We start from the raw sequence: 25,821 nt of genomic DNA on the forward strand, positions 1-25,821 counted from the left end.
GTCATGGTCATACCTACAGCAAAGCAAAACAAAGAAACAACTCTATTGTACTTTTGAAGGATGGGACTATTTTTAGAGTCCCACACTTCATTGACATGGGTGATCAGTGTCTGTATGCCATAGGAAACTATGGTAATTGCACAGTGCAGAAGTTAGCCAGAGGCTCTCTTATCAGAACCCCACTAAGTTACACGTCAAATGTGCACTTCCCCACAGGCTTCCACAAAGCCATAAACAGTACTCATGTTGTTAGACCATGTTTGTATATTCAATGTTCACAGTCCAGCTCAATTGTATGTAAATTCCTAAAGACATACTACTGTAAATGAATGAACGTACACTAAATTATCACGTAATTGTTTAAAGGCTTAATGTGACATTGTAATCTGACAACATCACAGACAGCGAGACTCATATTTTTCACTCATTGTGGACGGAGGATATACTGGATTACTGCTATATATGTGTGTAAAACCTCACACATTCTGCCATCAAGGTTGTTGAAATGGAAAAAGTAATTGACCTGTAACTACAGTGAGAAAACCCTAAAACCTATTTAACTGTAAAGTAACAGCCCATATCTGAGTGTAATACTAACTAACTAATTATGTTTGTGCTATATATGAAATAAAAAAAGAGTGAGGTACAGGGGCCAATCAATTATTTCAGTGATGTTTTAATGCACTTCAGCTTGCTGGGTTTTGTAAAAAGAAAAAACATCCACTTCCACTTTTTGAACTATCAAAATAAATGTGACTTTTGTTTTATAACGTGCAAATTTTGTGCTAAATAAAATTCTTACCACAGTGAGACAGCGAGGATTTTTTGTTTAATTTATTTTATTTTAACTTTACTTGAAATTTAAAGCCTTACTTGCAGTACTTGCATGGTACACAGGTACACATCATATATTCTTCTTCAAATCAATTAAGAAATATTCAATACTTGAGAGAAGAGAGTGTGACTTTATAAACAGGAATTCAGAAAGTGCTAACATTAGCAAAACTTTTACATGAACTGTAAAAGAGTTCCATCTCAATTTAATTTAAAGATTTTTTTTTTAATTTCTCATATATGTCACATTGTACGTATGTCTTGTTAAGTTTTTATACATCACTTGCAAGATTTTAGTTTGCCAAAATCATATAACTTTGATATTATACATATCTAATAAGAATTTTGTATGTGGAGTTAATGTCTTATAAAGTACTTGTAAGTTCTAAAATTGTATACATTTCCCTTTATGAATATTTACTAGGGATCTTGTACTTGCTTAGACTTTCATGCATTTAACATACAAGTTTCAGATAAAAATATAAACATTTGGTAAAAATGTTCTATTTCTTTTCCATATGGGTTTTCACCTGTCTAAATACCATTGATGTGTGTATGTGTGTACTTTAAGGTGACCTTTGCCTTGTGGTTAATTTCTTAATTATTAGTTATATTAATGAATTGTCAGATGTGATACATTCTGCAAAAAATGTTACCAGAGCCAAAAATATTTTCAGGACCATTCAGGCTAATGGTTAAGAGTGTGCTGTTGATTAATGGCTGCATGTTTAGCAGTGTAATGAGTCCAAGAAACATGAAAATCCACTGGGGTAGTCTAACAGAAGCAAGGCTGCCCGTATGTGTCATCATCTAACACCCACCCACCCACCCAAGCTCCTGGTATTTCCACATGGTCTCCCACTCTTGTAAAAATCATACTCATTCTTTCTTAGTTTCCAAGATCTGCCAAATTTGGGTATTCTCAAGGAGATATGGCCCAACCCGATCTGTTCAGATTGTCAGCTGACCTTTTTCCTGAGTTCATAATGTTGCAAAACATGTATTATTTGAATAGTAAGAGATTTGTCGATATGCTCAGCTAAATCCAGATAGTGTCTTGTCATTTTAAAATAGTGTTTTTTATGTTTATGTGCCTCTCAGAAAGAACTTCAGCATATTGCTCACCTGTGGAACACCCACATCATTCAGAGAAGCAGAAATGCAGTTGCACCTAGTGGCCGGCCTCACATGATGTACATGCTTCCTCAGCTTTTTGGGGAAAGGACCATCTCAAACATGCATCTGTGCAAGCAGTACAAACATGCAGAGCACAATGCATACAACGAGGACCTTACCCATGTGATGAGACTGCCATCCACTGGAAGGATAAGGTGAACACAGACAACTTCCTTCATCTCCCATCCACAATTGAACTGTATCTATTTTTAAGAACTTGCATACGTAAAGATTAGTGAAATAAGCTATCCTGGCTCGTAAAGCACCACCTGCATTAATATTTTTTTATTCATATTGTGTGAGGGTGTGATAGCAGTGTTACAGATTTTTCCATTTAAAGGTATTAAAATAAACAAATAGTTTATAACATACACTACAAATAAATGTTTTTGATGAGCAATAATCCCTTCTGGTGTTTCTTGGGAAAACTATATACATACAGTACATGATGATATCTACCGTATATATCATTTTCAACATAAAATAGTACAAAGTATTCAAAAATGTGTCTTCAACTACTAAATATAAAACAGTTGTGTGATCGTGAAAAGGAACAGCACAGTAACTGTGCAATAAAATGTGCACCTTTAATAAAAAAAAAAAAGAGAAAAAAAACTTGTTTTCCCTGGATTTCTTAAATACTCAAAGTGCAATTAAAATGACAGTCCCTGAAAATTCACAAAATACTTTAAACAGAAAACAGGAACGTGCCCAGAATAGCACTTTAGGTTTCGCCTTGAATATATAGAAAAAGCTGAACATGAGTGCATATTTTGTGCAGCACATTGGAGAACAGACTGTTTTTTTAAAATTAATTTTTAACTCATAGTGCAAACTGTAGCATGCTTAGCATGCCTTATGAACCTGATAAAATGGGGTTTATAAGTGGGCAGAGTGGGAATTGAGTTGGTAACTTGGTAACATTCACTGGGAACCATATTGCTTTAGAAATATAGTCCCCACATGGTAAACCCATGTAGGCAGACTCTCTGTGCCCCATAAGGGATGTGAAAGAGCAAACTAGACATGGAGAAGAACTTGGTAACAATATATCGGACTTATGTTGATTTAGTAATGTGGGTTTCACACAGTAAGCCCATGTAGGCACACTCCATGGGCTTCATGAGGGATTTAAGTGGGCAAAGTGTGAATGGGCTGGATCTAAGGAAAGCTATCTGGTACTCATGTTCTTTTGTAACATAGGTCCCACGTGGTCAGCCCATGTGGGCAGACTCTCTGGCCCCGTAAGGGATGTAAGAGGGTAAACTTGACATGGGGAGAAACTTGGCAACAAGATCCTGGATCCATGTTGTTTTACCAATATGGGCCCCACATGGTGAGCTCATGTGGACAGACTGCATGGACTTCCTTACGAGGTGGTTTTGAATGAAATGATGGAGTAAATTTGAAGGGTTAAAGGTCAAATGCAGACACAGGGTTTATTTGGTCAAAGGGTTTTGGGGCAGACCGGCCTGGGATTCAGAGGTTTCAGTGTGAGCGACCCATGAATCTGTAGCTGTTCTGTGCTTTCAGGGTTTTTGTATGTTGATGACAGCGCTAAGCATAACAATTACAGAGTTTCTGAGAAAGACCTTGATAAGTGTTATCAGTTATCAGTACGATAGTATCTGGCCTGCTTAGGGAAGTTTGACCAGAACTGACCAGGAGAGATTCTGTAATCACGTATCCATCCCTCCTTTATTAAAAAAAACTATTATTTTTAACACAAATATATATATATATATATGAATTAGAGAACCACTAAAAAGACACCAAACATTCACACCCACCTTCATTTTTCAATCTCATTAATGATCTGTTCATTTCCTTTTTTATCTTAAGTCCCTAGTCTTAGGGTCACAGACAGTGGTCACTAGGGTTGGGCATCGTTTGGATTTTACCGATGCCCGCCCCCCAAGCAAAGGCCACAGCCCCCCCACCAGCATCCCGGGCTGACAGGAGACTCCCACGCCAAACCCAACGGGAGAGCAGGCGCAGGGCGAAGGCGGAGGAGGAGGGGAGGACGAGACAGGGGACAGAGAGCAAGAGGAAAGAGTGGCAGAGAAACATGCAGGCCCCCAGCCCCAAGGGCCACCCAGACGTGCATGGAGGAGGCAGGAGAGTAACACCAAACCACCCAGGGACCACGAGAGCACCTGAAAGGGAAGCACGCCCGCGCAGAGGCACCCAACACACCCCAGCAAGCCACCCAGGTCAAGGCCACCCCACAAGCCCATGGAGGTCCAGGACTACAGTTAGATCAGTGTGTTAGTAAAGAGTGGTGCTGGCAGTCGCTTGCAGGCTAGATCATCAGGCTAAAAATGAAAAATCAAGATTCAATGCAATTAGACCTGTATATATTGTTGAAACAACAACAAAAAGAGGCTTTAAAACTGTAAGTCTGTACCGTACTACACAATGTTTTCATCTGGTGGCTCTGTTTAGGGAAAAAGAACTACGCTTGTCACGCTATTGTCGTCAGGTCCGCTCATCGTTTGAGTGGTTTGCGTGTTTGTCCCGCTCCGCTCAGCCACCAGAACTCAATCGTCTGGTGAGCACTTCCAGATTAATCACCTTTATGAAAAATACAAGGAGATTAAGATAGATTCCAGGCTAGCCCACTCATGTCTTTTGCACCAAGGCGAGGCAAATTTATTTGTATAGCGCATTTCATACTCAAGGCAACTCAATGTGCTTTACATGATCAAAAAGTGCAACAGGAAACATTCAACAGCTTAAAATCAATAAGAACATTAAAGTCAGCAAAAAATAAAAATAATCAATAAACATATTACATCAACAATATGACCAAAAATCTCCCTGGAGATCTGGATAATAATATTATTAATGATGCATTGGATTTTATTTGGTGCTTTTCATAGACACTCAAAGCGCTTTACGTAATTTTTGTTCATGTTTCCGTGTTGTGTTACAGTAGAATAGCATGTTTAGGCATTGGAATCGTTTCAGTTCTACACACGTTTTCAACTGAACTAGACGATGAAATGTTAAAATGTCTGTATTCATCAGAGAAGTTATACATGGTCTAACTTACTGCTTAACATGCTAGAATATGTGCTACACAGGGCTACATAGTGTGTATGTGAGCTAATGATGCTAATGATGGTGAACAGCTATAACCAGTGTTTATTACACACATACTGTGAGGACGTTTTGTGCCCAGACACGTAATTATTCATTTATAGTTTAAATAGTGTTTACATATATATATTATTTACAGTTAAAAAACACTCAGCTTTGTTCACTAAATTCCTGTAAACAATTGTTCTAGTGCAGTGGTTCCCAAACTTTTCACAGTCCGTACCCCTTCAAACATTTAACCTGAGGCCATGTACCCCCTACTCCTGCACACTATAATGTAATGCAGCGTTTTTTAACCTTGGGGTCGTGACCCCATGTTGGGTCACCTGGAATTAAAATGGAGTCCCCTGAAATGTATAATAATTTATGATTAAAAAAAAAAAACTGATAAATGTTCTTTTTTAAAATGTTTTAATTATTATTTTTCAAATCATAAAACCACACACAAAACAAACTTAAATAACTGTATTCTATGCTTTCACTTTCACAAATTTAGTCTACATAAAATAAAACGCAGTATAAAAATATCTGAGCTGGCACATCTTGTCACATTGTGCCCTAATCCTCACAACAACAAACATTATCAAAAGATAATTCTAGAAAGAAAAGAAAAAGAAAATTAAATGTGTGGCTTTATTGTTTTTTCATTTCAGATGTGATTGATCCACTGAAGCAGAGGATGAATGCTGTAACCATCACTGCTGTGTTACACATGGACCAAAGTTTCCTCTCAGCCTGTTGTTAATAGAAATGAAACACTTTCTCATCTGCTTTGCTTCAGTTCATTTAGGGCCAACATTGTTGAATTGATTGATCACCACATTTGACACTACACAGATATACAGTATGTATGAATAACGTGCTTCAAGTAGAGAAAATAAGACATGAAAGCATTAGAAAATGAGTGTTTTTCCTCTTTTTTAATGTAATATCTTTATGTAGGTCAAACAGTCAAACATTGTTTTGTGTTGTACATGTGAGTGACATATATAACATTCTGTCAACTGGACCTTCCATGCTGTGGTTGTTGGGTGGGTGGGGGGGTTCATGTTTGTACAGACTGGTAAAGAGGGCTGATCTGTGGTGGACACAGAGCTGGACTCTGGTGGCAGAATGACAGACCCTGGAGAAGACTCCATCCATCCTGGAGAAGACAAAGCCCCCACTGCACTGGACCATGATCACACAGAACAGCTGTTTAGTCTCTGAGCTGCTCCACAAACACTCAGGAAGTATGCATCATTAATAATATTATTATCCACCGGTATATGTGAAGTTGCCCGTAGTATTGTAGTTGTTGCTAATGAATTCAACCAGGACTCCAAGCTCCGAGTATGCTTTACGACGACTGTGTCCTCTTGAACTAAAGTATCCTCTTTACCTGTCCGTCACTAATGTTAAAGTTGTGCCAACTGCAAATCTTTAATATCTTTATATTCTAACTCGAAAAGTAAAAATCAATGAATGGATGAATATTCAGCGCTGTGGATGACGCCATTGTGATGAACTCTGACCCGGAACCAGTCTCTGTGTTTAAAAAAAAATAAATAAAAAATTAAGAGATAATCCCCACAGGAAAAATAATTAATTCGGAAAACAGATTTAAAAAAAAAACATTATTTCGGAAAACGGATTTTAAAAAAAAATATTAATTCGGAAAACCGATTTAAAAAAAATATTATTTCAGAAAACGGATTTAAAAAATATATATATTAATTCGGAAAACGGATTTAAAAAAATATTAATTCGGAAACGGATTTAAAAAAATATTAATACGGAAAAGGGATTTAAAAAAATATTAATTCGGAAAAGGGATTTAAAAAAATATTAATTCGGAAAACGGATTTTAAAAAAAAAATTCATTCGCAAAACGGATTTAAAAATAATATTAATTCGGAAAACGGATTTTTTTTTTTTTTTTTACTGACTACAATGCTCCATCGTATAATAATGATAATAAAAATTAATATAAAAGTAATTCTCCATTTTGAAAAAGGTTTTTTAATTCTCAATAATTACATGCTTCCATTGTACTATTTAAAAGGTTGAAATCTTGCTCTTTAAAAATCATCGATATTTATGTTTTGAGTAAATTCCGATTTATTTTGTTTTTTATTTGATGTTTGGTTTTTGATTATCAATGTTGTGTATTGTGTTTAATCTGTTTTTGTTCCTTTTTGTCTTTTTTTAAAAAATTAACATTTAAAAACACAACAAAACATTCGCATATTTACATGTGAACTGTAAAAATATTTATATATTTTAATTTTTTATTTCTTTTTTTTCTATTTTATATATATATATATGTACATATATTACAAAAAAACAGTCACATATTTAATTGTGTACTATTGAAATTTTAAAAAAAACGTTGTATGGTCTGTTTACATTCAAATATCACGTCCCAGCATATCAGGAAGTGACGTATATATGCGCATGCGTTGTTAGGATTGGGCACAGACCGTTGACTTTTGTAAACAGGAAGTAGCCCATCGCTCTCATCGTTACAGCAGAAGTCGTTACATGCTAACGTTTCAGCTGTATATCGCAGCCATCTGTGTGTTTTTCTTTCACATACATTGAGGCAGTGTGTGTGTTTGTCTTTCTGTTGGATTTTATACTTTGTGTTCGAATTAAGAACTTATTTTTCCACGGACTGTTCGACCGACTTTTTGTTTTTTTAAAAACAACACGGTCACAGGAACATGGCGTATTTCAACGGTAAGAGACTTCTGTGGAGCTCAGCTTTAATATTAAACATCTGCTGATTTCCTTTAGAGGAATTTGACTTCAAAATGAGGAGGGAGGTCAGCAGAGCTGGGAATAGTGTCATGGAGTCACTGTACACAGCTGGTATATTGTCTAAATACATGTAAACCATGTGCCAAACTACACTGTACCTGCAATCTATGGATCCTTTTAGGTTCTGTAATATCTCAGCATTAGTTATGAAGGCGGATAGCTTGGTTTGTGCACTGAGCTCTGAGACAAAGCACAGGGTAACGGTTGTTCTAGTTTGTGGGGTTTAAACTCATTTTATTTTTGTGGGGACAATAGGGCCCGATCTATAAACAAAACCCCAAAAACACTGTCAGAGTGAACAGAACCAGACCTGATGTCCACTACACCTGGTCTCCAAATGTCAAAAGGTTCACATTAAAATACCTGTTTATGCACATTACACATTTGCTTTATCTTTGGTTGTTAGTAAAGCCCTACATATACCAACATTTAACCACACGGATTCATTTAATTTCACTGACTAAATTTGCTTATTCAATTCATTTATTAAAATATTTCATTATATAATTATACCGTAAATTTATAATTTTAGTATTTTTTATGGCAACTGAATGCTGGTACAAAAATACATTTTACTGCACATTGTACAATCCAAGACAAAGCATAGAGATGCACCGTGCTATAGGAAAATTTTTGGCCAAAACCAAAAATGAAAAAAAACTAAGACCAAAAACTGAAAGAATTAATTTTGTCATTATTAGTAACATTGCATTTATGGCTATGCATGTGTACTAAACTCACTAAAATTATAGGTTAATGATGTGGATTTTCTTTTACAGAGGACAATCACAGAATTGCACCCCTACATGTTCGCAAACACCGAGGCCCCTACAAGGGGTCGTCGTTCCGCAGAGACCGGCAGCGGGGGAACCACCATGGTGGATTTGGAGGACCTGGACTCTTGTCCAGGCTTGTCATTGATCGAGATGTTACCATGAGTGACAGCTCTCAGGACAGCAGTTCTCAGCCAAGATAGTAAGTGTTGACTTTCATTAAATGTTGTCTTTCTAAGAATGGCATGGTATTCCTGAAACAACATTCAATTCATACATTGTAAATGAAATACATTTTTGAAATTTAGTTTTTTTTAGAAATTTTTATCATTTCCTAAAGAAAATATTAGTTTTTAACTGATGTGAGGAAACAAAATAAATACTGGTAAATAAAAAAACTCATAATAAACAAAAACGTATGTCAAAAATAAAATAAGATACAATAAAAGGTAGATATAAGTTGTAGTGACATGGATTATTCTGAGTGCTCCTTTTTAATTATTTAGAGGTCATATAAATATGTATGAGAACAGCATTAATGTCACTATATTTCCTCTCAGGCATCCATGGTTCACTGAATCTGATCAGGTTTAATGATTACGTTTTGATCAACTTAGTTTAAATGAACCTAATTCAAATTGGATTAGAATTAGATATAACTGTGCAGTATTCTTCAGAGACCAGATAGCAGCAGATGACAGAAGGCTCATTACAACCAGAAAAGACTTTCCATGAAAACCCACAATCCTTAGAACTGTTTGGTCACTTGCCTTTTGCTCTTGTACAGAAATCATCATCATTAGTATTATTTTGTCTTGTTCAGCAATCCTTATGGGAGAGAATTTTGCAAAGGAGACGGTCGTATGGACAGAGATTGGCGACAAGGCAAAGGTGGAGGTGGCAGAGGAGGAGGGAGAGGAGCTTTCAGAGGAGGAACTAGAAGCCAAACAGGCTGGTTCAAAATCACGGTGTGTAAGCTCACACTCACACTCACATCTGGTTAATCTGCTTTGTGATTGGTCTAACAGGATCCCCATTTGTTTGCCTTGTCAACAGATTCCTCACGGCAAAAAGTATGACAAGAAGTGGTTAGTGCCAGCTCTACAGGACATCTGCTCCATCCCTTACACTCCTATTCAGGTGAGTGTTGGCAGGATTTGATCATTTACTAATAAGTGATTGAGATAAAAAAGATGTTGTTTATCACTTGAGATGTATGGAGGAAATGCCTTTGCTTTATCATTGTATTTATCATCCTTTGTATACGTTGATTATTACAGTGAGTTTGAACACTTTTTCCTTTATTTTATTTACTTGTGATAATCACTAATACTTTTTATATCTCTAACAATCACCTAAATGCTATGTTTTAATTGCATTTTTTCTATTTACTAGTATCATGACGACCACAATAACGTTCATTTCTACGTTGATGATTTCACTACTGCCAGTGCCCTGCACAAGTGTTCTCGCAAGGTCACAGACTGTGATGGCTATAAGGTACGTTTGTGGTGACAACTGGAAACACAAACTCACTTCTATGAGAACTTTGTGTTATCTGTTATCAGCCTTGAGCTCACGTACACCTGCCTTTATGAGAAATGTTTTTTTATTACTTTTTTCATGCAAATGGCTTGAAAACTGAGCTTCAGGATCTTCAGTTTGAAAACACCAATTACAAATGTTTCTGAATACTTAAAAATGACCAAGGATTTCTTAGAAAACTACAGTCAAAACCACCAACTGGGTCTCAGTGTTTGTCCAGTGCATCACACAGTGAACAATGTTTACTGATAAATGTATTCTTTGCATTTAGTGAATTGTTTGCTAAATGTTCTCACAGGCTCTACATTACTGTTTTCACTCATTAGTTTGTGATGTTTTTTTTCTTGACTGATGTTCCTCAAGGTGGCGGTACACATCAAGCGCAGTGATCCCCCCAACTTCCTCTTCCCTAATCTGAAGGTTGAAGAATTGGAGCATCTGAAGGTCAGTGATAACAAATCATCCAGGGGGTCAGTGTGGACATTGTGGAGGAGTTCAAATACCTGGGAGTGAATTTCACCCTGATGTGAATTTGATCTACTAATAGTTTATTTGTTTAGTTAAATGTGTTAAATTTGGTGTGACACAATTAGGGTTGCAAAGAGGTGGAAGATTTCCAGTAAATGTTCAAAGGAATTTAAGATTGGGAATATTCTAAAATAGAAACTTTTCATGGGAATTATGTTTAGGAATTTACTGGACATTTTGAGTTATTTTAAATAATAATACCATAGCCAAATGTTAACATCCATACAAAATAGTACATACAATAGTACATCTTGTTTTTTAGGACTTGCAGAAAGTAGTATGTTAGCATTAATTGGTCAAAGTTGTTGTCTGTTAATGGTTAAATAGTTAACTATGAGCATCCCTGATTTAAAAGAATGTTTTTGAACTGTTTTAAAGATGTTTTTTCTTCTCTTTTCTAGCAATGCATGTCAAAACGTTTTGATGGCTCACAGCAAGCTTTGGATCTGACCAGTATTCACACAGACCCAGGTAACCACACCACCTCTTTTGGCATTAGATTATTCACAATGTTGGCCACTTCCTTTGACATCTCAAAGAAAACACCTTTTATTGGGGATGTGTTGTTTTATATAGTGGAAATATTTATCAATCACTGTTTTTTAAAACACAATCTAAATGGCATGTGTTACTGGGTTAACAGGCTGGAAGCACCAGGTGATACTTTTATATACAGTTTACATTTTTGTGGTTAGAATTATTATTCATTGATTACACTTGGTTTCATAATGTATTATTATTATTATTATTATTTTTTCTTAAAATGTTTTAAATCTTCTGAATTGTGTTGTTCATGATGAAATATTACCTTGTGGATTCTTTCATAAGTGGACGTGAATGTTGAAACTTTTATGTTTACTTTGAAACAGACTTGGTCTCACAGGATATTAAAGTGGCTTTAAACAGGAAAACAAACATGGAGGCCGTCATTAAGATCATTGAAGAAAACATTCCTCAGGTAACGGTCGTACGACAATCAGCAACAATCTGTGTATCTTCATATACTGTGGATACTTTAAAAGTTAGATCATCAAAGTGAAGTCGAGACCTAATGAAATCAATGTTTTCTTTGCAGTTGACAAGCTTGAATCTCAGTCACAACTGCATCCAGAGACTGGATGAACTCAGCGAGCTTGTGAAGAAAGTGCCTCATCTGAAGGCCCTGAACCTTTCACACAACGACGTGAGACTGGCCGCTCCAAGGCTTTCATTGTCATGTTTGTGTAGTAGTGTTGAAGGTTCATGTGTTGACGCCTACCGGCTTCCTGTTTGTTCCTCAGCTGAAAAGCGAACATGAGCTGGACAAGTTGAAGGGGCTGAAACTGGTGGAGCTGTGGCTGGTCAGAAACCCTCTCTGTGACCTTTTCAAAGACCCATCTTCATACGTCAGGTCAGTTTTCTTGATCCAAAATTGATGTTTTGATGATTTGTTTAACGAAGGCAGTTTCTACTAATCCAACGTCTTATATCTGAGTTTCCCACAGCATGCAACCAACGTGTGTCAAACCTGCTGTTGTGTGTTTTTGTTCCTAATGAATGACTGAATTTTCCCACAGTTGATGGAGAACTTGTAAACAAAGGAAAACCCAACAATGTCCAAATTGAGAAAAGTGCTTTGTGTATGGCTGTGTTAAATCACAGGGTCTAACAATGCACTTAAAATGTACTTGATATTTTTTTCACCAAGACTCTGTTTTGTTTTTGAGTGACAGTGACTCGTTGGTTGCCCTGCATCTTCACCAGAGTGGGGAGGAGTTAAGACCAGACTGGTGGTAACCACCTCTCCCAGTAGCGCATCACTTCTCTCTTTAGAAAAAAACGTTTGTTTGGCAGTTTTCAGCTCAAACTGGTCGACCGTGTTTGTGTATATGTTGCTTTGCTACGTCAAATCTGTGTATCACCAAAATGGGGCAGAGGGTGAGTATACCTGCTGGTAAGTACACTCCAGGGTGGGCATTCAGGTGAACGTGGGACATGGTCATGTATGTTAGCGTATATTCAACAATGAGGAAGATGAATTCTCACAATAATTTCTCTGCTTTTCCATTTTGTTTCCATACCAGTGCTGTGTGCCAGAAGTTTCCCCAGCTTCTGAAGTTGGTAGGTCTACTCACTCATTCATTCATCAGCAGTTTATGGTCACTCAGTCTTCATTTCTACCAGCATAGTTTTGATACTAGAGGACCTTAGTGTTTAACGTCCTTTTGTCAATTATCAGTTGTGTTAAAGCTGCTGGGAACAATAATTATCTATCAGATAAAAGACATGGTGTAGGCCTCCATAGATCTATGACTCAAAGATCAATTGCACGACAAAATAATAGAAAGGAAATTGCAGCTTGAAAGTTTGTTCTGAGTTTTGTGCATTGCATTGTGGGATGTGGAGTCCCATAGATGGAAGGATAGAGGTGTTCTTAATTCTTATCATGATTTCTCATTTGTCCCTAAAAACTCTGTCAAATAGACTTCTCAACACAATTCTGGTGTTTTCACAGACTGAACGTTGTGGCAAAACAGTGGTGGAAGTGTATTTTGGGGCTTACACAGAAAGTTCTATATATCCAGCTGAAATTGATTGCCTCACGTAGTGATGTGATGTCACGGGGACAAACCAGAACATAAATGGAGTCAAACCACCACTGTCTTCCTTGTCTGTGGGAAGAACGCAAGAAATCCTGATAAGAATGAAATCAACTTCCAAGCAACAATTTCAACCTTTTACATTTAGAGTGATCTAACATATATTAATGTAAGGTCTACAGTATGTCTTTATCTAATTTAAAAAATAAAAAGATCATATCTAGCAGCTATAAGTACAGGATATTGTACTTGTTTACAAGATGTAAAATCTTCAAATAATTAAGTAGTTTTGTTTCCCCCAAATATTTATTTATTTATTTTTCAGAGACGATGCAATCAACATAATTACAATAAAGGTTTACAGCTGATGTGATGCATAAAGAGCTTCGAGCTAATGCTAATTCACAGCTCATGTCCCTGATTGGGCCTTTTTACACAATTTACAATAATAAAATACATTAATACAACATTTGTATAAAACTTTTTACAATCACACACATACACACATGATCCCACATACATTCACACAGACTCAGTGTTATTTACTTTGGTTTGTTTTCAGCCAAGACTAAACCCTAGAAGTGAACATTTTAAACTCAGATATGGTTTTAAATTCTGTGGATAATGAGTTCCACAGCTTCAGACCTGAGTATGATGTACCAGTCACTATATATTTATTATTACTGCTTCATTTAGTTTGAGTTTTTTTTATCCACTTGGACCAACCAGATTAGTTCAGAGGTCACAGATTGGCTTTGTTCTGGTACCTTGAGTTTAGTTTGTGTTTTGGTCCAGTGGTTTTTAAGGATAATGTTATGGCCAGTGTCAGTCGTGTTTCAAATAACACCAGATAATCACCAAATGAACTGATGTTTTCCAACTTGTACTAAACTGTGTATTGTCCCTCATCAGGATGGAAATGACCTCCCCCCACACATTGGCTTTGATGTGGAAACACCCACCACTCTCCCACCTTGCAAGGTTAGTCAGTGTGATGCTGAATTGTCTGTCTGTTGTGTTCAAAACGTCACTTGTCAAAGTACAAGAATATAGAAGCCACTATATTTTTAGATTCAAGCCTTTTCTGTAATGAACGTCTCATTTCTCCTGCTAAATGTTGACCATGTGATCACACAGGGAAGCTGCTTTGGCTCTGATGACGCTAAAGTCTACATTCAGCGCTTTTTGCAACAGTGAGTTTCTAACACTTTTCTCTATGTCGCTTCACAGCGTTTCTAACAATAAGTAGGAAATGACATCAGTGATTGGTGTTGATATGCAGAGTGTGTTTTGTTTGTTTCACAGGTACTACAGTGTGTACGACTCTGGAGACAGACAGTCACTGCTGGGGGCCTACCATGATGACGCATTATTATCACTAACAACACCGTACAACGTCCAGAATCCATCAAGGTAAGGACACACACACACACACACACACACACACAGAGGTGTATAACTTTGATTAAATGGCTACATTTTCTTTGAGTGGTGCTGATTTTTTTGTTCTGGCTTTGTTTTTCAGGAGCGGTCTGAGAGAATATTTCAAAGACAGTAGAAACCTGAAGAGGACCAAAGACTCCAGTAAGTTCTCCTGAAGTGAACGTATGACTTGTAATGATTAGGGTTGGGTACCGAAACCTGGAACAAGTGTGGGACCAGTTCCCATGGAAACGCTAGTAACCAGGTCCAATAAGAACAAAGATTTTGGTGTCACACATTACTTGATACACATGACGTCGGTGCCGCTGCTCAGATCATTGATCAATGGCCTCATTTTTAACCGTAGCACATGCACAAAACATGGCCTAAAAGAAGGTGCATGACATTATCCTCCATAAATAAATGAATGTGTGGGAAACCCTGATGTGAATTTGATCTAATAATAGTTTATTTGTTTAGTTAAATGTGTTAAATTTGGCTCTGGAAATAAAAGGGCATTTTGAGATTTTGAAGTTAGTTTAAAGTAATGATTTAGCACCAGAAGCGTTGAAAAAGTAGCGAGTAGTAACTGATACCCAACCCTAGTAATGATGGAGCCCACCTGATGTTTGTCTTGTTTTCACCTGCCCTAGCGATGCGTTTCCATCTGCTAAAGCACAAACGGCTGAATGTGGTGGCGCTCCTCAACGAGCTGCCAAAAACTCAGCATGACATCACCTCTTTCACCGTGGACGTAAACGCCTACACAGTGAGTTCACGTCTGATCTGCCACACACTGAGTTACATCATTTGTGTTGTTCACACTCAGCCAAACTGCTTTGTTTTCACAGAATACGCTGCTGTCATTCACAGTGGGCGGAGTCTTCAAAGAAGGTCAGTATCTTAGTCGTCATGGTTTTAAGAAGATCCACTGCAACTCATCTGTTGCTCACTAACGCTTTCCTGGGTTTTTTGTGGTTTTTCAGTTGTTGTAGATGATAAATCTAAAGAATCTACAAGGGCCTTCTCCAGAGTTTTCATCACAGTTCCAGCAGTGAATTCTGGGTAGGTTACACACTTAAAACCAAAGTGCTGATTGGCAGCTGTAGCTTCAGATAATGCTTGCCTCCACTAGTATGACTGGAATGAACAAACGGTTGCATGTTCAATTTCATGTCAGTAAATACTGTTTCACCACGTGTGTTTTCTGTGTATTCCTATATTTACCTAATGTATGTTTATTTGTCCATAAAAGAAAATGATAAACCATAATGCTTTTACACAACAACCATTGTTATTGTAGAGATTACTAGGGATGGGCACCTTTCACATTTAAACCGATACTTGGTACTCGTAAATCAGTATCGGTACTCAACGATACCACTTTTCAGTACTTTTGTGCAGTAATAAATATTAAATAATATAATCTCAAAATATTCCAATTTACCATATTTATTTCTCATATCAATAATTATAATAATAATGATAATTATAACAAACAACTTTTAACAAATATATCAAACCAACATCTGTTTGTATTGTAGCACAATATAATCAGGGTTGGGGTCAATTATAATTGTAATTGCTTATTTGATAATTACAATTATGCCATAATTATAATTGTAATTTTAAAAGATCTCTTGCTGTCATAATCATGATTAGATTGTAATTGAGTTCAGATAATTGACTATTTAATTGTAATTGCCATGAAAATTCTATCAAAATTGTCAATTATAGTTTAATGCTAAACTGATAAACCATGTTACAGTTCTATATGTACAGTTCTACACATATGTAGGTAACAATATGTTTGGTGTGGCCCTATAACACTGTAATATTAACACCATAGAAAGTCTCTAACCTTTGAACCCTGTGGTCCTCGTTCATACTTGAACAGTTTGTGCATCATCAACGACCAGCTCTTCATCAGAATGGCTACAACGGAGCAGATCAGCAGAGCTTTTGTGGCGCCTGCCCCGACCCCTTCCTCCAGCCCAGTGCCCACCCTCACTGCCCCACAGCAGGAGATGCTCAGCACCTTCTCCCTGAAGTCAGGCATGAAGCTGGAATGGTCCCTGAAGTAGGTGTCCTCTCCTAATGCCGTCTACCAGACTGGGATGAATGTCACAGCTCACTGGTAAACACTGTCTGTGTGTTGCAGGTGTCTGCAGGATAACGAGTGGGACTTGAACAAAGCAGCACAAATCTTCACTCAGTTAAAGGTGACACGACTCTAAACAATCCACGTCATGGTTTAAATGTGCTGATGTCTAAAGTAGCAACTGTTTCTGTTTCAGACGGCGGGAAAGATCCCAGACGTGGCGTTCCTAAAGTAAATCGTTGAAGAAAGAAAAACAGTCTTTGTATTTTTGTATAGAATAAAGTTAAAGTGAACTCATATGAACCGTTTCATCAGATATTTGACCTGAATACTGTTGGGTCGTGAGTCTTTTAGTTACATTAGTTCATTGACCCCCTACAGAAACCACAGCTTGCTTTATTGGTAATAAAATCACATTGTTAGTGAGATAATTGTGTGCATTCTTTCTGTACCCACTCCAGTTCAGGTTGTTTTCTACCATTACAATACATGTAAAACCCTGTTTTTTATTTATTCCATGCTGAGTGGATCTAGTTAAACTACTGGTCAACAATAGGGGTGTGAAAAAAAAATGATTTCACAATATATTGAGATTTTTTTGTGTGCTGATTTTAAATAGATTTATTTAATTAATTAATATTTTTGTGTATTTGTGCAATATTTCAGTGGTTACAATGCTTTCAATTTGTTGCAATGGTTACTTGATTTTATGATGGCAGTTCACAGACATTTTATTTTCATATAATCTGTTCAGATCAGTGTTTAAACTGATACAATAGGAGAAATTATTTGTTCTTATTTTTGTGCATTATCAGTAACTCAGGGTGATTTATCATTAATGTTCTCACTTACAGTTGTTACAATGCCGTCATTATGTTGTCATGGTTCCTTTGAGACTTCTACACAGTAGTTTTAGTGAAAAGAAACTTGTTGCACTTTATGTTATGATGTCAGTGTGTAACACTGTATTTTCTTTTTTTCAGTGAAAATGTGTAAAAAAACTAATAATAAATAATAAACAGGAAATTTTGAAGCAAATAGTTTTGACTCAATTCATCCTCTGACTGATCAATATCTACTGATGAACATATACAGCAACTTGATTTTTCATCTCTACGTTTAATTTTGATATTAAGTGGGTAGAATATCGTGATAATATCGTATCGTATTGCAACATCCTTGCCAATACTCACCCCTAGTCAACAACAGACTCCTATGATGGTTTGTCATTTACAGTGTTTCCCCAAACTGTTCACAGTCCCGTACCCCTTCAGACATTTAATCTGAATCCATGTACCCCCCACCACTGCACACTTAAAAAACACTGCATTCTATTATGTTTTTTAACCATGGGGTCATGACCCCATGTGGGGTCGCCTGGAATTCAAATGGGGTCCTCTAAAATGTCTAATAATTTATTATAATAGAAAAATACTGATTAAATATGCGTTTTTAAGATTTTTTTTATCTTTATCCTTTTTTCAAATTATAACACCATATACCAAACAATCTTAGACGACAGTATAAATAAAAATCTAGTTGAAATGAAATAAGTATAAAAATAGCATAAACGGTATAAGGATATCTGAGCTGGTGCATCTTGTCACTTTGAGCACTAATCCTGGCAACAACAAACATTATCAAACGCTAATTGGAGAAAGAAAAAAATGATAATAAAATGGAGTCACAACACAAAAAAGGTTGGGAACCACTGATGTAATGTCACATACAATGTAGCCTTACAGTGACATCTGTCTCTGAATTTGACCTATCCTGTTGAGAATAACATATTAATAATAATTAAAACATTTTTGCTGAGATTGTTCACTGTCACCACTAGAGGGTCGTCTGACATCGGCTAATGTGTCATTTGTGCCAATGCATGGAGGCTCCTGACTGCTGCTCTATTTATATTCTTGTTTCTAATTTTTATTTTTTATTCATGTACGCCCCCATGACAGTTTGCGTATTCCTGGGGGTACCTGTACCCCACTTTGGGAACCTAGGATTTACAGTTAATGAAACACAGACTGAATCAGACAAAAAGTGATGTTATGGGTTTTATTCACTGGTTTAAAAACTATAGCTGTAAATTCTTCAAAATAAATGTTGCTGTTTAAAGTTGACATTTTTTAAAGCCTGCTGCCAATGGAATATAGAGCAGTAGAAACATGCTCTGGAAGAAGTTTTGTCCTAAACGGCCTCCCATACTTTTGCAACACTTTATTTTATTTTTTTATTTTATTTTTACAAACAATACATACAATACATATACATATTAAATCAGGGTACAATAATACACTCTGGCACTTGCTGGAGAAGTAAACAGAAAATAAACAATAAAGAAAGAAAGAAAATGTATATATGCTTAATAGACAAAAGGAAAAGGGCACATACAAGGCAATGGCATCTTAAAAGAACAAGGACATTTAAATTTCTTTATACATTTTGGATGCTTTTTTGGTATGTTTGATTAATTTAAGAGACTTGAAGTAGGTAGTGAACCAAATAATAAACACATTACACACAGGAGTAGTCTTTGCATTTACAAGTATGAATAAAATATTTATTAAAATAACATTTATAACATCAGAGATACGTGAGTCCAAATTGTCCATGAAATAAATGATGTCTGTAGAAAATGTGTTTCTTTAACTTTTGGGGCAATAGGGTAAGATTAGTAAAAAGAAAAAGGTTTGTGTTTAAATGAGTTTTCTAGGTCATGTCTAATATTTCTATTAAAATGACAAAACATTTGTTTATTGAAATTTGGGAAACAATTTAGTTGTTCTATGTTTTATCAACAAGAATAACTTGATCAATAGTTAAAGTAGGCGGTGAGGTTATGATAAGCAAGCATAATGTTCTGAATGAGTCTGAGAAAAAGAATGGGAACTGCATTACAGACCTTGTTGTAGCCATTAAGAGAAATCTGTACATTATACTTGATAATGAAAGCCTCATATGATAAAAAGAGACCATCAGGGTGAAACACGTCATATAAAAAACAAACGCCATTTTTCTACCAATCACTTTTAAACAGAGATTTCTTGTTAACAGTCACAGCTCGATTATTCTACAACACTGAGTTATGGAGGTAAAATTGTGAGAGAAAAGCAATTTCTCATAGTTAAGCGCTTGTTTGTGAAATGCTGCTAATTTTAAGGGTAACCTGGATGTTTCAAAATCACATTTAAGCAGCCATTAGTCACACCCTTATGATATCTGTGGCTGGTGTGATGTACTGAGTTTACCTCTGTACTGAGATTATGACCCTAACCTAATCCAATAAACAAATAAAACACATGTCACTTCACTTTGATTTATATATATATATATATATATATATATATATATATATATATATAATTATTATTTTTATTATTATTATTATTATTATTGTTAGTTGTGAACTCCTGGGTACAGACTCATGGGAACAGACTTGAATAACAGACTTGCAGAGTGCGCAAGCGCCGACTTCACATACTTGTTGTTTTGGGACAAAGTAAACTTCCTGACATTGTTGTGTGGAGTATGTGCGCTCCACTGCAGACATCAAAGAAAATAATATGTATCATTGAGACGATGTCATTGTTTTAAATAATAATTATTTTGTATGTTTTTATGTATAACAACAATAATAAAATATTTTATATCAAAATAAGGTATTTGAATTCTTACTTAATAATTAGAGTTTTCAGGTATTGAATTCAATTCATAATAATTCTAAAAAAAAATAATGATAATAAAAAATAAGCTAAAAACTAATACATAATTTGTAGCACCCTCAAGGAATGGCATAGGCACGAGGTAGAGAAGACAGGGTTTATTAGCTCTTGACAACCCGTGAGAACTGCTCACAAAAACAGATACAAAAATATATTAACATGTGCATTTACAAGAAAAGAAAATTACAGACACAATAAAAAGAAACAAACGTCGTGAGCTGTCTTCCAACGAGGGGCTAAAATGTTCATCTAAGACTCAAAAAATGCACTGCTTTTTCTCAGTGGCTGTTTAAACAAAGAATAGAAATAAATATCTGGGCTTTATTATTATTTCACATTTTATTAAACACTTATTATTTTACCTGAAGTCAGGAAAATCGTGGCTGCCGTTGGCGCTGTTTGGGCTTTGTACGCGCCGAATTGAGGTCGGGCGGAACTATATTTAGAACATAAGTTCCACCTTTATTTAAAACACTAGAGGGCGTTATAAACATATAAATAACAAGGGCTAAATTAAACTATAGTTTTGGACCGTTACATAATTAGATTTTGGAAATACTTTAGGCCCACAGACAACAAGAATAATATTATTATTAATAATAATAATAATAATAATAATAATAATAATAATAATAATAATAATAAAGTTGTTAAGATTGTATATATCTTACTCTCTATGTGACTGTATTGTAAAAGTTGAGTGTTATAACACATGTTCTCCCCTTGAGGGCGCTCTCGTACTGTATAGTGTTTAACATGTGTTCAGAGAATAAAGTGTATCCTCAGAGAGGACGTTGATGATCAGACCTGATATAAGTGTCGTTCATGTTCACACATAAAGGACTCCTTTAAGCTCAAACACCTTAACAAAAGTCATTCTACGTTTTAAATAAGGATTTTTAATTCTCAATAATTACATGTTTCCATCGAACTATTTAAAAGGTTGAAACCTTGCTATTTAAAAATCATTAGAAATTTATGTTTTGAGTAAATTCCGATTTATTTTGTTTTTTATTTGATGTTTGGTTTTTGATTGTCAATGTTGTGTATTGTGTTTTAATCCGTTTTTGTAATAACTTGTTTTCCATATGAATCATTGACATTTCTTAGCGTGGAGAATAAAATGACACCTACTCTTTGGAGATGACATGAGAAGTTGAACCGTCCTGTCAAAATGATCAGGTTTGAAGTGTTGACTACAGATCACTGATGATTTAGTAGAAACTAAACCCTCCCGTCTTAAAACAACTTCACATTGTCTCCTCAAGCCTGTATCACTGGGAAACCTTCAAAATGTGTGTGTGTGTGTGTGTGTGTGTGTGTGTGTGTGTGTGTGTGTGTGTGAGAGAGAGAGAGAGAGAGAGAGAGAGAGAGAACCAGTTCCTGCTCTTATACACGTAAATAATATTAGTTAAAATGACATAATATTATAAAATGTAAATAAACTAAAAGTATTGTTCAATCTTACTTGTTAAAGGTAATCCCACAGGATCTGGTTTGAATACTGCACCGATTATTGCAATTAAAAGCTGTACAAAACACCAGCATAGTTGTTCTCTAGTGCTAGCGTAGAGTGAGGAGACCTTTCCAATATGGCGGCGACGTCATGAGGCGTCTACGTATATAATGTCAATGGTTTTGATTCCCTTTATAAAAACTGTCTGATTATCTATGTCATTAGTAATATATGGAAGCCCATTCCTGCCAGTAAAATGAAACAAAAAACTAGGAAAAATAAAATTATATTTAAAAAAAAAAAAAAAAATCTATTCAGGAAAAAAAACTAATAATAATAATAATAATAATAATAATAATAATAATAATAATAATAATAATAATACAATCTTAAGTCACAATTCTGAGAACTAAGTCATAATTATGAGATACTATCTTATAATTATGACTAAGTATCAAAACATACATGTTGATCCCAGACAGTGTTTACCTGTTTTACAAAAACATTTAAAAAAAAAATAAAAATCCCTTTACAAAACCTTAATGTTGATTAATATTTAACAATAAAACTTGATTCATGGTTTAATAAACCTAAAACAGCAACTTTTCGCAACAAACCACGTTTAAAAAAAACGTATGTCAATTTTTAATGTTACTTTTGACCAACATTACAGAAAAATTTGTGAAATTTGTGAAATTATTTTTTTCATAAATATACAACATCAATGTTAAATCTAAATGTTACATTTAAAACTGTGTTAAATCTAAATGTAAATGTTAAATCTAAATATAATTGTGATATCTAAATGCAAATGTTAAATCGAAATGTTACATTGAAATCTAAATATTACATCTCAATCTAAATGGCAAATCTAAATAATAAATGTTAAATCTAAATTAAAATGTTAAATCTGAATATTTACAGTAGCTAATATAAATATTCACCAGAAGTACCAAAATAAAAACTCATTGATGCGAACATTTGATCAGATTTAACATTTAGATTTAGTATTTAAAATTTAGATTTAGATTAAACATTGACATTATATTTTTACGAGAAAATTAAATGTAACAAATTTCACAAATATTGATGTAAATATGGTTAAAAGTAACGTGAAAAAAAATCACATACCTTTTTTAAAATGTTGCTCAATGTTGCAAAAAATTATTTATGTTTATTTTGTGCAACTTTACAATCAGCACCCCACACATATCAGGTTGTGTCATTTGTTTATATAATATAGTGGTCAAAACCCTTGATCTGAAGCTCAACTTAAATATAACGTTTATGGTAAATGTATTGCTAAAAGTTATATTCTTGCAAACAAAATTAATATTACAAAAACAACTTAATTTCAAAGTTATATAAAGCAATGTAAATTTTAAATCTGTTCTCCAATTTTCCCCATAGAAAATGTAGCACAGAGCAACTTTAATTAGGGCCTCATTTTAATCAAATTTAATTAATTTACTTAACATTTATTTTATCTTTGCTTAGAAAAATACAAAGAAAACAGTTGCAACTGGTGCCATGTTAAAAACTCTGGATGGTTCAATCAACATTACATGTTTTTGGAAAAAAATTGGCTAAATTTGAACCAAATGTAATACTTTTATCACAAAATGGAGACTATTATTGAATTTCTGGTTAAGCTAACCCATTCAAATAAACAGGGATGTATTGTATTCATTGTTTCTAGAGGGTTTTACTTGATGACCTGTTAAAGTTATCATAATGTCAGAGTTTAGGCCAAACCCTAAAAAATGTGACAATATTTTGCACAGAAAAGTGTATTTTAAAGTGTTTTTATTGAATTATATGAGAATATTTAAGAAAAGAAGACAAAGCATACAACTGTGAATAACTGGCATCATGGCTTATAATTATAAAATAAAAAGAAGTTAAAACATGTTCTAGTACCAGAGAAAACAATAATAAAATGATGTTTAATGTAAAACACTAAGAGCCACTGGTTTCCCATGTCTGCTGGAAACTAAAGAACAAAACAATCCAAACTGTTTATTTCATAAGTAGTTGTACTCGTTCTAGAAAAGCAGTATTGGCACTGACAGTAGGTGAAGTGTTGCCTTCACATTCACACGTTCTTCTTCACTTCTTGACCGTTGCATAAGTCACTTCTTCTTCACCTTCCTCTGGTTCTCTGACCTAAAGGAGACAATGGTGGAGTTTTGAGGTGATTGTGTATATTTAAAGAGAAACTAAACCCTGAACTAAAATGTCTTGATTATGGGCGTTTCTCCTGGAGCAGTAAGACACGCCCACTCAGGAAGCCGGTCAGAGCTGGCAATGACAGAGCACCGTCTTCTCAACTACTACACACAATGCATAAGCGCGCACACACACACACAACAATACTTCGCTACATTGGAAATAGATTCTGTTGCAGAGTAAAATAAATTCAGCACGCCTGTTTCCGTTACATACTGTAAATTACAATATTTAATTTCAAGTAAAACCATATTTTTCATCAGTCCCTGGGTGTTTACTGGTGAGTGAGACCAGGGGCTCCACAGAACCTCGTCCTCCCTCCCACCGCAGCCTCCCATTCCACCTAGAATGTTTTATAGACTTTATATAACACACTTTTTTCTGTACTCTTTCCACCTCTGGTCTATACATACACACATAGTTTGATGAACCCTATGATTAGACTAGAATCTGTTCTTTATAGAAGCACAGAGTCAAAAACATAACCACAGGAGATCTTTTATAGAAGGGGCGGGGCCAACAGTGACAGTTGGTGACGCACGATCGTCACAATAATCCGTCTCAGCCAAAAGCAAAATTCAAATGTAATAGCAGCATTCGACCCTTAGAGGGCAGTAACTCTGACATTTTACAACTAAATACGCACAATTCCAATACTTTTACTAAAATGTTAAAAGTTGGACTTGGATCAATCAACAGCACGACTTAATACTCAAATATATATGTATTCAGCAGAAAAAAGTAGGTTTGGGGTTTAGTTACTCTTTAAAGGAGGATCATATGGACAATTTAATAAAACCAAAGTTGAAGTTTTTGGACACAAACTACTGGGAGCATGTCACCATCGCTGTAAAGAATACTGATATATCCTACTCAAGTAGAAGCACTTGATTAAACTTACACGTAAGTCATACATTAAATACTCAAGTACAAGTAAAAAGTTGCTGAATTAAATAGTACTCAAATTAAAAACTACTAGTTACTTTCACCCTCCATGTTTATTTTTGGTAATAAATCTCATGTATAAACTTAAAAAGAATAGATGAAATCTTACATAATTGGAACTTAATTTATTTTCTTCAAAGGCAACTGTATAAAATAAAAGGTTTGTCAAAATGTAAATTAAAAAATAAACTAAAACAACACTAATGAATTCAATTCAATGCTGTTTTGGTGCGGTACATTACATTTAATCTGATTGGTCAGCTATGATGTGATGCATTTGATTGTTGTCTGGTCATTTCATTTTTTGTAGTTTCACAATGTCCTTTGATCATTTTAAAACAAAAAAAATAATAATTTACTCAGTAACGGTTGGGTGTAGAAATGTAACAAATTACGTTACTACTTTTAAAACACACTTTTAAGTGCAAGTAAAATCACTGATTTAGAAATTTAGAAAGTACCCATGAAAGCAACTCAATTACAGTAACATGAATACTTGTAACTTTGTAACTAGGGGTGGACGATATGGAAAAAATATCATATCACATTTTTTTATTTGTAAAATCACGATCACAATTTTTTTCATTCAAATCATTGAGAC

General features: G+C 35.1%; 1 protein-coding gene across 1 annotated transcript; it reads left to right on the forward strand.

Moving 5' to 3' along the window:
• The first annotated feature begins 6,193 nt into the window (after positions 1-6,193).
• Positions 6,194-17,288, forward strand: LOC114461108 (nuclear RNA export factor 1-like). Its single transcript, XM_028442943.1, has 21 exons — positions 6,194-6,344; positions 8,694-8,889; positions 9,511-9,655; positions 9,744-9,827; positions 10,083-10,187; positions 10,596-10,676; positions 11,162-11,231; positions 11,630-11,718; positions 11,836-11,943; positions 12,041-12,150; positions 12,824-12,860; positions 14,252-14,320; positions 14,477-14,532; positions 14,645-14,752; positions 14,865-14,923; positions 15,415-15,530; positions 15,613-15,655; positions 15,748-15,826; positions 16,659-16,841; positions 16,923-16,983; positions 17,059-17,288. The coding sequence occupies exons 1-21, from the start codon at positions 6,290-6,292 to the stop codon at positions 17,095-17,097; spliced, it is 1,893 nt and encodes a 630-aa protein (XP_028298744.1). The 5' UTR covers positions 6,194-6,289; the 3' UTR covers positions 17,098-17,288.
• Positions 17,289-25,821: the final 8,533 nt, after the last annotated feature.

Source organism: Gouania willdenowi, unplaced genomic scaffold (genome assembly GCF_900634775.1).
Source record: "Gouania willdenowi unplaced genomic scaffold, fGouWil2.1 scaffold_93_arrow_ctg1, whole genome shotgun sequence".
NCBI classification, from domain to species: Eukaryota; Metazoa; Chordata; class Actinopteri; order Blenniiformes; family Gobiesocidae; genus Gouania; species Gouania willdenowi.

Coding starts and splice junctions, on each gene's coding strand:
- LOC114461108 (XM_028442943.1), top strand. CDS start 6,290: ATGATCACACAGAACAGCTGTTTAGTCTCTGAGCTGCTCCACAAACAC. Junction 6,345..8,693: donor GCTCCACAAACACTCAGGAA/GTATGCATCATT, acceptor TTTCTTTTACAG/AGGACAATCACAGAATTGCA. Junction 14,533..14,644: donor ATTCAGCGCTTTTTGCAACA/GTGAGTTTCTAA, acceptor TTTGTTTCACAG/GTACTACAGTGTGTACGACT.